Source organism: Brassica napus, chromosome A7, assembly GCF_020379485.1.
Source record: "Brassica napus cultivar Da-Ae chromosome A7, Da-Ae, whole genome shotgun sequence".
NCBI classification, from domain to species: Eukaryota; Viridiplantae; Streptophyta; class Magnoliopsida; order Brassicales; family Brassicaceae; genus Brassica; species Brassica napus.
The window spans coordinates 21,201,561-21,214,232 of NC_063440.1; the positions used below are offsets into that span (position 1 = coordinate 21,201,561).

Here is a 12,672-nt window from a genome sequence, read left to right on the forward strand (position 1 = left end):
AACAAAAATAACTGAAGTAACTGACAAATATTATATGAGGATCCCTCAAAATTAATACTCTGTTCACAAAGATATTTTGTACTAAATTTAGATTAGGGCTAATTTATATTTATCAAATCCAAATTATATAAAGAATAATAACATATCAATCTCTATATATACATGATATTATCTAATAAATTTAACCAACATAGATAATTCCATCAGCTATAATACTACTGTACAATTCATCCATAAACTTATTCAAATATCTAATTTTATTTACCCATCTACAATTTCACATAAAAACCGAACTTCTATATAAAAATGCGCCAATACATTGAACCGAACCGACTCGGTTGAGACAATCCTCAATTCCCAAAAGTACCCCTTACCCTAACCACCTATTTAAATATCTCTTCTCCCTTCAGCTCAACAGATCACATTCATTCTCTGTTCCTCTGCTTCGCGAAAACCAAAAGCGCCTTCTTTCTTCTCCGTTTTCGATCTTAACTCTCTCTCTGTGGAATCGTTTGTGAATGGTGGAAACGAATCCGACCGGTGGTAATTCTACGCTCTCCCTTCCCATCGAAAGGGCGAGCCTTCTCTCTGCATCCTCTGTTTTCGCTTTCGGCTCCTGCAAAGAAGGCTGGTACTTTCGCTGCTTCGGCATCGACCCGTGAATCCAATCTCGATCTGAGATCCGCTGCCTTTTGTTTTTTTTGTTTTTGTTTTAAAAGATGTTGCTTTACAACAAGCAGAAGAAGAACCAGAACGCTAAAGGAAACAGAATCCTTATCAGCGTTACGGTTCTTGGTAGCGCCGGTCCGATCCGGTTCGTTGCTTACGAGGAAGATCTAGTTGCTTCTGTTATCGATACTGCTCTTAAATGCTACGCTCGTGAAGGTCGTCTTCCTCTTCTCGGTTCCGATTTCAATGATTTTCTTCTCTACTGTCCAATGGTTGGACCTGAAGGTAAACCGAATTGATTTTTCTCGATTCGAATTGAATTGGTTAGCTGAACCGGGTTTTGGTTTTGTTGTGATAGCTTTGAGCGCGTGGAGTGCAATTGGATCGCTTGGTGCAAGGAACTTTACTCTGTGTAGGAAACCAGAGGAGAAGAAAGTGGTCAAGGAAGGAGAAGGTGAGGGAAGATCTAATTCCATTAATGGGGCGAGGAAAGGAGGAAGCTTGAAGGCTTGGATCAACAAGTCATTTAACCTCAAAGTCTCCAGCCATTGAAGTTCTTTTCTTTCAGACAAGACATACTTTATGTTTCTTTTTTTTTTTGTTGCTTATGTTTTGTTTCCAAACTCTGTCTGAAGCTTCTATTGACTTTGATGAAGCCTTTCTCTTTTACATCTCTCATTCTCCGGTAATAAAAAGTTTTTTTAAAAAAATATTTTGTCGTGAAGTGTCATGTGGTAGAGAGGAGAAACGTCATTGTCGAATCCAAAATAAAAGTGATCAAATCTGTTTTTGATTAAAAAGGGAAAAAGAAAAGAAACTTTGCTTCGGAAGAAACAAGAAAAGTACAAATGAATGATGAATACATAAAAGATTCTGTACCTACTTGTACTCTTCTCTACCTCTTCGTGTGTTCTACAGTTTTGCCGTGCTTCACTTCTTCTTCATATAACGCGACACGTACGTGTTTTATTTCGTCTTTCCACCTTTCCTTATCCAACAAGGAGATTTCCAGATACTTCTACGAGAATTGAAACGACACGATAGTTTTTATCTCGCTGCTACTGGCCAACCAAGGATGCACATACGATAACTATGAGAGATTCTACATGACATGTGTACTACTATCATGGTAAGGTTTGAGATAAAAGTAAACTAGTATGACTTAGCTCTCGGTTACACAATACAATTTACTCGACAAAAAGTAAAAATAGTCTATCCGTTTCTTTCTCTTTCGTCATAACATATTCTAGTTGTTAATATATGTTGTGAATTGGTATTTCAATATGCATACGTAAAGTTGGAGAGTATTAGCACAACTTCGGTGCGAAAACTAAAACGACTAAAGTAATTAGATTATTGGGATTTAATGAGCCATGAGTTAACAGCTAGTATTAAAATCGATATAAGCTACGTTTTTGGTCGGAACAAAGTCTATGATTAGGTTTGTAAAGCTGGTGTCTTTAATCAAACAGGTTCCGTCAAGTCATGTTCCTGAACCAGTCAACAAAACATCAGTCGATTGGATCAACCAACGTCCAATAGAAGCTCTTGGAGCATTTGCGTTGTGGGCGTTTGACTGTATTCTCACAGACTTGGCTGCACAATAAGGAGGTGGTAAAGGTGGGAAGAAGGGTGCACAACATACTTCTTCTAAATCTCAGGTAATGATTCTGATCTTTGTTCATGCTACTCATCAGTTTAATAACTCCACTATGTGTCTTTAGGTAGCAGTATTTGTTGCATTAGCAATGGTCTTGCGTAGGAAACCTGATGCTTTAAGTAATGTATTGCCGACTTGCCCGACTCTGAGGGAAAAACCTGAGTATCAAGGACAGGACAAGCTTCCGGTTATAGTTTGGATGATGGCTCAGGTTTGTTTGTTTCCTTGTGTGAGTTAGGACCGAAAGTGACGGAAATTGTGTTTCCTGTGATCTGTATTGTGATGTTTTGTGAAATGTGGAACTAAACCTTGGATACTTGTGTCTTCTCCATATGTATGTATTTCTAATGTGTTTAGGTTGTTATAGGTAATCCTGTTTTAGCCAAGGAGGCTACATCACTCGCTGTGACAGAAAACATTGATTGCTGCAAGCACTGGGAGAATGTCTACAAGGAGATTTTAGACGCTAGTGTGTTGCTGTTCTTAAAAGGCTTGTAGGCGAATGGAAGGAGCACTCTGTCAAGATATCATCATCACCGAGTAATGCTCTCACTCTCAACGGAACTATGAAGAGCTTCAGGCTAAAGGTAATGCCATGAAAGTAACTAATTTCACTTTCTTGCTCATCTCTGACCTTGACATGTGATATTTTTAGAACGAGGATGCCATCACTGAAGGAACAGCCAATGGTTCTCTTCACAGAGAAGCAGACAAGTCCTGCAAAGTGATATCGGGAAGACTCTTCCGCGGAAGTGTCTGCCTCAAAGGAAGAGCCATTATTTTTGTGGTTCTAGCTGCTGCTGCTGTTCTATATTCCAATCATGAGGCTACAACTGAGCTGAAGAACCTGGTGGACTCCCAGCAAAAATCCTTTTTTCTATGCAGTTGAAAAGAATCATGTATATTACCGGTGGCCACGTGTTAGGGATATCTGAGTATATTCGAATTCAGGTGGCTTAGCGGCGCTAGAACGCCGTGCTACCACCCGACCACTAGCACATGGTTATGACTTGGTGTGAAGTATTATTATATATCCTGTCGACTCTTTCAAAGTCTCCTCTACAATTATATCCATTAGCAAAAAAACAAGCGCATCCTTACAATTTCCTTTTGAATCAGTGGAAATGCTAAATACTCACAAACCGGGAAAAAGCTATATGTGAAATATAAAACGAAATATGGAATTATCTCTTAGGCTTCGTTCAGAAGTTTTGAACCGGACTTCGGCGATATTGTTCCTCTGAAAGATTAGTTGGGTCTAGATCTTAACATCCAATTATTAAAAACAGAAGAAAAAATACGATATGCAAATAACAACATGTACAAATAACTAAGGACTTAATTAATTCTTCCATATTCTAAATCGAAACATGAGTCGATTTTACCTATTCATCAGTAAGATTGAACCTATGATCCAGACTAAATATATGAGTTTCCAAATGTTTCTGTCACTGCTCACTTAGCTATTTACCTTCCTTTGACAATCATGGCCATCGAAGCTTCTAATATCATAGAAAAATGTTTATTAATTGTTATAAATCATAATAGATGTAGGATGCAAGCTAAGATTTTCTTTCATGTCTAGGATTTGCCGTTGACCGGAGATGGGTTCCAAAGGGGAGACGCGTTAGTCCACGAAACACAATTTTTGTAGAAAGGCTATAATTTGTACTCTTCTTTTTTTTTACTTTCGTCTAGTTAGACTAGTTTGCATTAAATATTTTACTAATTTAGGGTATATTCAGGTACGGACGAGAAAAGGTATCAGCCAAACGTATCTGATCAACTTTCGTAAGAGATTATACTATTTTGACAGATCATTACTTCATTAGCAGTCCCAAATAAAGAAAAAAAAAGACGTACTTCTGTTTCTTTACTGATAACCAGAAGATTATATACTCAGACATGAATTAACATTTACAGTAAATATGTAACTCCAAATGCTGTGTTTACACTTTAAAACTCCAAATCTATGACTATATGGTTGAATTAAGGGCATTAAATCATGCGTAACAATTTGGAGTTAGTTTTTAATGTCAAAATGTAGACAAAGACATCTAATAAATGCCGCGTAACATTTTAATAAATGCCGCGTAGTTCGTAAGTAATATTTAATGGTTTTCATTGACAATGTTTGCAACTTCTTTTGGTCGATAGTTCGATACATAAAAACCTTTCCACGACCTATTTTTTATTGTGTGCTTTTTTTCATTGACCCGGTGTACATTAAATTTTAAATTTTAAGTACATAACACACCGATTATAAATAGGATCGTACGATAGCTGACTACCGGAACATAAACTGATATACTTGCTAGGGCCTATTACTTGTCCACCGTTCCCTCAAAAGTTTTCAATACTATAAGAACTAGATTTTAAAAAATTTATTATTTGTTTAAAAAAATTATAAGAAACAAAAATTTGATAATTATAAAACTGTGTGTTTAAAGTTTGTAACTTAATACATACATTTATTGTTGTGCTGACCTGACCTGTATCTATGTTAATCGTTAAATCCGGTGATCCGTATATAAACCACAACTATTTAAGAATCCGATAAATCTTGGTAAAATTTTAAAACCCGCTATTAACCTAAAATCGCAGCTGATAGTAACAAAAATATTTATAACTATGTATTTATGTCCCAAAATGTTTGAGGCGGTTGAAGTGATCCACTATGTGGAACCAGAAAATGTCTTCATTCATCTTGATTTATTATGTGTAAACGCCACCTATAAAAACAGTAAGTATGGTACAAATATATCACTATTTATAGGTGAAATGCACTAACATAGATAAAAAGGTAAAATGGTGTGTTTTGTTTTACTGTTAGAGAACTCTTTGTTAAGAAATAAACATTTTGGTTAATATTACGCAAAATATGAAAATATTAACTATATCTCTGTAATAGCACATTGAAATTTCCTATTATATTCAAAACATATGCATATTCAACAATTTTTTTTTATAGTTTTGTGATTTATAAATTTTGTATAAGCTTGAACTACATATATTTAACATAAAAACATTTAGAAACAAAAATTTAAAATCTTTTGATCAATTTTTAAAATTTACCCAAAAATATTTTCAACTTTCATAAATAAAATTTTCAAATACAACTATATATCCTATTTTTTTAGGCTTGCAAAATAACAAAATCGTTAAAACGATAACATAATTAGAATTTGATGATACAATATTCAGAATGAATAAATATATATATATAGAAAATATTTTTATATATTAAATAGAAACTTGTTTAAATTATATTAATCACTGAATTTTAATTTTTAAAATATAAATATAGTATATGTTTTCCGCAATTACACTATTCATTATACATTTAAAAAAAACTAGTGCAATTATAATTATTTTAATAAAAACAATTGGCTATAAATCTCAGTAATAGCATATTTAATTTAATATATTTTTTCAAAAAATTTTGAAATTATATTAATATTACTGATTTTTGGTTTGTAAAATATAAATATATTATATGTATTCTGCAGTTATACTATTCACTATATATGTCACCATTCATACTTTGTTTTGAACCGTTTATTTTAAACAAACGCAGCAAGCGTTTCACTTATACAAACCACAGCTAAACCGTACCACAGTATATAATCCACTTATTCTGCACCGCTCAATCCACTATTATTATTCGGAGCCTATATATTTTTGTTACTATTAGAATTACACCGTATTTGTTTTGTAGTTGTTCTGCATATTGCTATTTGGACACTAGACTGTATTTAAATATTAATAATACTAGGGTCTTTGCCCGGGCTACGCCCGGGTAAATTTCTTCTTATAATTTTTAATTAATTTTAGTTTGTTTATTTTTTATAAAAGCATGTATATATATTATTTAAAATTGACTAACAAAAATATAAGTAATAATATGCAAGTTAATTTATTATGTTATCCAACGAATTTGAAATGAATAAACTGAGGGGTTGATTGGTAATGGTGGTAAATGTTTTAAACATCCAATTTTTTCTAAAATTGTTTTTTTTAAAACAATCATATTTTAGCTTTTAAAATTAAAGATACAGTATAAACTATTTTTTCAAAAAAATAATATATTAGTTTTCAAAATCAACTTTTCTAAAGATTTTATTTAGTGCTTTAAAAATAAATATATAGCAAAACAATTCACAGCTTATTTTCTAAAGTAAAAACAAAAACTACAGAACAACCAATCAATCCCTCACTCTTTGTTGTTTATTTATTATTAAAATTAACGGAAAGTGATGAATAGTCAATATTCTTAAGTTTCAGCTAATCCAACTAACACAAACCAAACTAATCCACATTTTTTTAAACACCACCCAAAAATTAGACTTTAAATCATATAAACCGGACCATCACTCTGTAGATTTGGAAACGCTACATAAAATTTAGAGTATAATATAAGATTGGCGATGCCTTGCAAGTGTGTATAATTATGCAATGAGTATGCAAAAGCATGTTAAAAAGCCAATATTATCTTAAAAACAAACTCTTGTTAGTGTGAATAGCTCGGTCGGTATATGCTTTCATCTTCTCGTAATGAAAATTATGTCTCAACCTCTATGCCACTCTTCAAGTTGAAAACTATGTTTATCTTAACTGGTCTTGATTAAAATTGCATGAAAAAAAAAAACAGAGTAGACATGGTAGTCTCTTAGTGGATCTACATTTATTCTTGTAGTATCCATCCTCTCCAACTATGCAAGTTGTGTTGGTGTGCTCTCTTTTTTTTCTGTTTTTTTTTTTTTTTGAGCTCAGTTTTAATTGTATATTTTCTTTTAAATATCTATTATGCAAGCTGCGTTGATGTGCTCTCTCTTTTAGATTGTGTTTTTCTTTCGTGGTTTTGAAATATGATAATTGTGACTATTTGGATGATCGCATCACCCAGACTTTATGGGTGACAAACTATATGTGTATTAATAAGGAAATATAATTCACCCATACTATAATTTTTGACTGTCATGACTACATGATTATATATGCTTGAGACATCAACTAAGATTCAAATTCACATGTTTAAGTGCATTTGCGAGAAAATGATTGGGATTGGCATTCGTATATTTCCATTGTGTATTTTATGTTCGTTTTTGCAAGAGCAGTATATTTTGAGGTTTATGGTCTATAATATTAGAAGTTGTAAGAGTTATGTTTGAGGTGTATGTGGGGTTTTTATAGTATTTTTTATATAATTAGTAATCCTTAATATGTTGGTTAATTATAAGTTGCTCTAATCTATGGGTCTTAAGTGTATGGGCATGTATATTCAGCACTCGGCTTAACCCCTTTTTGCATGTGAAAATATTAGCCATAGACTGAACACCTATAAACTTATATGAAGTATCTTAGGTTAGAAGTGAAGTTTGCATTATAATTTGGTAGGTATTTTTATGATAAAATGAAGAAAACACATGATTTTTATGAATAAATAAACTTATAATAGTAACTGTACTTTAAAATGTTTAATTAATTTTAATTAAAAATCACATTTATTTTCATAAATATTTCACAATTATTCTAACTAATTATTTTAATATTTATTTTAGAAATTATATGATGTCGAGTCATTATAATAATTTTGAATTATAAATATTTAGTTTACGGTTTTTTTTTAAATTCAGTGGTGTTATAAATAATAAGTAAAATAAAGTTATTTCGGTCTCATTTATATATTTTTTCATAAAATAATTTATTTTTTCTTTTTTGTTATACAATTTTCCTTAAAATTAATGTTTTATACGATATAAAAGAATAACTTATTCATTATAACTAAAAATATTTTAAAATATATAATCTGAAACAATAACTGTATAGTCTGATTTGTTTGCATCAGGCAGTTCGATGAGCTGGTTTTCATCAGTCTTAACGTATGGTTGATAATACGTAAGGAAATACAGTCAGACATTACAACAACAGGATATGCATAAATCTCATAGTTTGATATCATGTTCAACTTTGCGGCTCATATTATACGGGTTTTAACTATTAAGTTTAGTAGATGGCATTATAGCTTTTAACGATGATAACATGTATTATAAGGTAAATTAACGATTGTATAAAACATGAGCCCTAATAATTAAACTTTATACTTTTAATATTTACTTGTTATCATACTATTCAGGCTCCAATCAAGATTAAGGTTTATAATAAAACCAATGCATTAATGCGATAAAAATAAAATAATCATTAACTATACTCCAACACCAATAAATAATAATTTTAAAATTTAATGGTTTAAATAAATACAATATTTTTAAAACCAAGCCGGACACTAACTCGGCATTATATCTGGGTCAATGGTCGGACCGATTCAACCGGGATTTAAAAATTTAATTTACTTTTAAATTAAGTAACTAAATATATAGCATAATACATAATTATTTTTATAAATGAAAATAAAATGTAAAGATAATGTAAACTAATTTATTTAGACAGATATTAAAATATAATATGAAGTTTTATGATTTTTTTCTTAAGAAATTACAATTTTTTTTTTATTATAAACTTAAATTTGAGAAAACTGGGTTTTAGTATTGAACCGGATCACCGGTTTTAGCGAGTTTGGTGCCGGTTCAACTTAAATCCGGTTCTTAGCCAAACTCGGAACCGGTTAGAAGAGTGAATCACGGTCCAACCAGTTCAACCGGCCGGTCCGGTTTTTAAAACACTGATAAACATATAATTTTTTTAAAAAAATAACATGTTAGCTAATAAATCTAATCTGGGAAATTTTAACAAAAAAATATTATTTTCTCACATTTTGAATCAAAAGGTTTAAAACAAATGTATAAGTAAAAATAAATTTGTAGTGGAAAGTTAATAGGTAGATAACTCATATTAGGAAGATTGTATGACAAATATAGTACCCAAAAATTGGAGAAAGACAAAAACATAGTTAACCAATACGCGAAAGGAAATGAAGATGCATAAGCATTATTTAAATTTTGAGTAGTGTGTTTATAGTTCTTTCTAGTCTATCTCAAGCCACACACGTCTTCTTAACCACCTCAGAAGATGAGTTGGCCGTCTTCTTCTGCACACACCAACTGGATCTGTATCAGCATTGAACGCTGCCTCACCACTGCTCCCTCCAGTTTCCACCTTAACAGGAATTGGATTGCCATCTGGCATGTCGTCCCCATCATCATTACCTATCTGTTCCAACCAGATGGTCATACATACATTTAAATGTAAATAGCGAAACAACATAATACTCATTATACTTACGTTGTCGACAACGTCAGGGACTGGCACACGGTCACGTTCATCGAGAATGAGCGTGATGGTGAATGTCTGATTGCTGTGAAGTTAGATGTACTAACACTGAATTGGAAAGTGTATGTCTTTGCTTCTATATGGGTAGTAAATGGAGGCATCTTAAAGTCCTCAGGGTTTACTCCTTCAGCCTATTTGGCACAGGAAGTTTTGTAGATGTGTTAGTACTTGGTAGATGATAAACACATAAGGAGACAGACGTGTATCTTACCAGCATTTGACCAGCTTCACTTGCTCTGAGGCTATGTAATTTCGTCACTACACCATCAAAACGAAAGAATGTACCTTCAGCAGTACCATCAGCAATGGCCGTCTCCACGCGATAGCTAAGGAAAAAGCATAACAAAGGCAAAGACAAAGTATTGACACGCATGAGTATACGTACGGAGAGAAATATTTATAAACTGTAGGCGTACCGGAAAGTCCCGACAGCATGAGCATTGTCGCATTGCACAAACGCAATAGCGGAGACAGTGTGCTGCAGTTTTACTGCATTTGGAGCATGCAGCATAACACCACCCTTTGTCCATGTCAACGCGAGCAACTCTCCCGGTACATATGATGTCAATGTCCTACATGTTGGATATCAGAATCAAACAGAGCCATACCATTAACATCTACAAATTAAGACAGCTAGTTATTTTACCTGGGATGGAGCAGTGATAATAAATAATTGAGCTCAGCTATTGTCAGAGGCTCAACCTTTGCATATGCTTTCAGCAGTGTTGCTGCCAATGGAAGATCAGTGTCTCTAGCGACCAACCTATATAAATATACAGTGTTCAGATAGCTTAAGTATATGAATGCATGAACACACATACAATAACCAATTAACTTACTCGTAGAATCAGTGTCCCCCTGCATTTGTGATATAAACTGCTTCATATATTTGGAAGGGGGATAGCTATAAAACCAAAAAGGGGATCTAAAAGATACATGATCTGTTTTCCTGCAAAGAAAAGGAAATACCTTTGAGTACAACATTTTGTCACGCTCCTTCATGTCTGCATCCTTCTTCTGGAGCTCTTTGAGCTGAGAATATAAAGCACTAACAGCTGTCTATGGAGAGAACAACAAACCATAATCATCAGCAAGATCATACTATCAATAAAACCAATACGAAAAAAACTCCTAATGTTCAATTATACACTCAGGAAGCTGAATGCAAATTCAAATTCAAATCCAAACATTCTCACCATCACGACCAAATCCATTCTCCAATCAGATCAATTTTAATAAAATTTACTCTATGCAAATAAAGTTAGACTCCTGTACATTGCCTCCGTCATTACAATTATTTGAAAGTACTTTTCTAAAGCTTTGCAGCCTCCTTTCTTCCTACTGATTGGAAAAAAAACAGATTGAAGGCTCTAGATAAAGAGCTACTTCTCATCATATCAACAAACCCCTATAACATTATCTTCTGGAGCTTCCACCACCGTTAACAAAGGTAAAAATGCCAACGACCCTTAGCCACCTCCACGAAGCGTCTCATCCTCCTCTTTAACCACAAATGATTTCATGGAAAATCAATTAAATCATCACAAAGACTCGAAGAAAATTAAAATATATACCAAAGAACCAGAAGATATGTACTTGGATTTGAAGAAATCCATAGAAAAGATGGTTGAGCACGGGATTCATCATGAGCCGGAGGGGATCGGTACATCCGTGTCGAAGTAGAGCACGGTGATGTGGTTGTCCTTACCTTGAACATGGAGATGAAGTGAAGGCGGAGGAGGTCGGTTCCTCCGTGTCGAATGACAATCACAATAATCAAGGGAATTTAGAAGGATGTGTTGAACCTCGTTGAGCTTTAATGAAGGTGAGGAGTTGAAAGAAAAAAATTGTGTTTGCAGACAAAGTTGAGAGAGACAACGATGTAGAAGAAGAGGCAAAGAACGAAAACCAACAAAACCCTAACTAATTAAAAGACAAAAGACGCAGAGATTGGTTAGATAACCAAATTTCTTTTATAACCAAACCAATAAAACCGAGCAACATAACTTCAATCATCATTGATTGAGAAGGAAACGGAAGAAGATGAAAGGGCTCGGAGGGAGATCACAGTCTTGCGCGAGAGAGAAGAAGGTAGGGTTATGGATGGATCGATGCGTCTCTCTCGTTTCTCTAAAGCTACGGGCTTACGGGCCAAGCATAACGAAAAAAAAATAAGCTAGCCCATCAGCCCATCAGACGTGGAATAAAAAAGGTGACGTGGAAGCATGAGAGGAGCCCTTATTCTCCTTTTAGTATTGTATTGATTTTGTATATACAAATATTTGATATTTAAGATTGTTCACACATATTAAAAATAATATTTACTTTGTCTATTACTTTCAGTTAGTTTAAAATTTTCTCAATAAAATTTAATCACTTGCATTTTTACATTTTAGTTTATCTTTTACTTTTAAAACAAAATACATTAATAAACTAGACATCAACTCTCGACACACTTATCACTTTATGACTACTTTAGCATCTTAAAATTGTAAATTAAAATTCAACTATTAATATCGTTTGTTAGCCAATTAAATGTGGTTTATGATTTATGAGTAAAGCCATCTTGTTTACCGTATATATATATAAGAAACTATAGTTTTTCCATTTATTCTATTTTAAATCGCTATTCTTTCAACCAGCGTTTACCAACCATTTGAAAGAAATGCTTTTCACTTCTCCACGGTTGCACGTCTTTTCTTTACAATCAAATACATTTATATAATCCAATTGGTTTGCACGCGAAGGTAACACCAACTACTATTAAGTATATACAGAGTAGTTGAAAAATCATTTGGTTTTGAATCGGAATAAGTTATACAGTGAGTCAATGATACCACTAGCAACCATAACAGTGCAATTTAGTATATTATAAATAAAAAAATAAACCATTTCAAAATCATATGAATATGATCCATAGTGGGTTGCCCGGGACTCGAAGTATAAATAAAAAATATATATATTTCTAAAGAAGCTATTTCAGCTCCTAAAATTTGAATCATGCTATATATAGTATAAGACTAATTTACATACTTAATTCTCATAATAAGTTA

General features: G+C 32.9%; 2 protein-coding genes and 1 pseudogene across 4 annotated transcripts; 2 read left to right on the plus strand and 1 right to left on the minus strand.

The window, feature by feature from the left end:
* The first annotated feature begins 409 nt into the window (after nt 1-409).
* Nucleotides 410-1,522, plus strand: LOC125576264 (uncharacterized protein At4g22758-like). Its single transcript, XM_048735865.1, has 2 exons — nt 410-954; nt 1,028-1,522. Exons 1-2 carry the CDS (start codon nt 720-722, stop codon nt 1,219-1,221), a joined length of 429 nt encoding a protein of 142 aa, XP_048591822.1. The 5' UTR covers nt 410-719; the 3' UTR covers nt 1,222-1,522.
* Nucleotides 1,518-4,099, plus strand: LOC111199387 (annotated as a pseudogene).
* A 3,087-nt stretch (nt 4,100-7,186) lies between these two features.
* On the minus strand, nt 7,187-12,462 carry LOC106454395. 3 transcript variants are annotated; one of them, XR_007314690.1, is made up of 6 exons: nt 10,459-12,462; nt 10,266-10,382; nt 10,036-10,191; nt 9,831-9,945; nt 9,572-9,750; nt 7,187-9,499 (listed from the first exon to the last, which is right to left on the minus strand). XR_007314690.1 is itself a non-coding variant. In XM_048735867.1 (5 exons), exons 2-5 carry the CDS (start codon nt 10,128-10,130, stop codon nt 9,496-9,498), a joined length of 393 nt encoding a protein of 130 aa, XP_048591824.1. In that variant the 5' UTR covers nt 10,131-10,382; nt 10,459-12,462; the 3' UTR covers nt 7,187-9,495. The 3 variants fall into 3 exon arrangements, 2 of the variants coding, with proteins under 2 accessions (XP_048591824.1, XP_048591823.1); XM_048735867.1 differs by having other exon boundaries at nt 10,036-10,382; XM_048735866.1 differs by having other exon boundaries at nt 10,266-12,462.
* Nucleotides 12,463-12,672: the final 210 nt, after the last annotated feature.

Coding starts and splice junctions, on each gene's coding strand:
- LOC125576264 (XM_048735865.1), top strand. CDS start 720: ATGTTGCTTTACAACAAGCAGAAGAAGAACCAGAACGCTAAAGGAAAC. Junction 955..1,027: donor TCCAATGGTTGGACCTGAAG/GTAAACCGAATT, acceptor TTGTTGTGATAG/CTTTGAGCGCGTGGAGTGCA.
- LOC106454395 (XM_048735866.1), bottom strand. CDS start 10,621: ATGAAGGAGCGTGACAAAATGTTGTACTCAAAGGTATTTCCTTTTCTT. Junction 10,192..10,265: donor TTATCACTGCTCCATCCCAG/GTAAAATAACTA, acceptor TCCAACATGTAG/GACATTGACATCATATGTAC. Junction 9,946..10,035: donor CATGCTGTCGGGACTTTCCG/GTACGCCTACAG, acceptor CTTTTTCCTTAG/CTATCGCGTGGAGACGGCCA.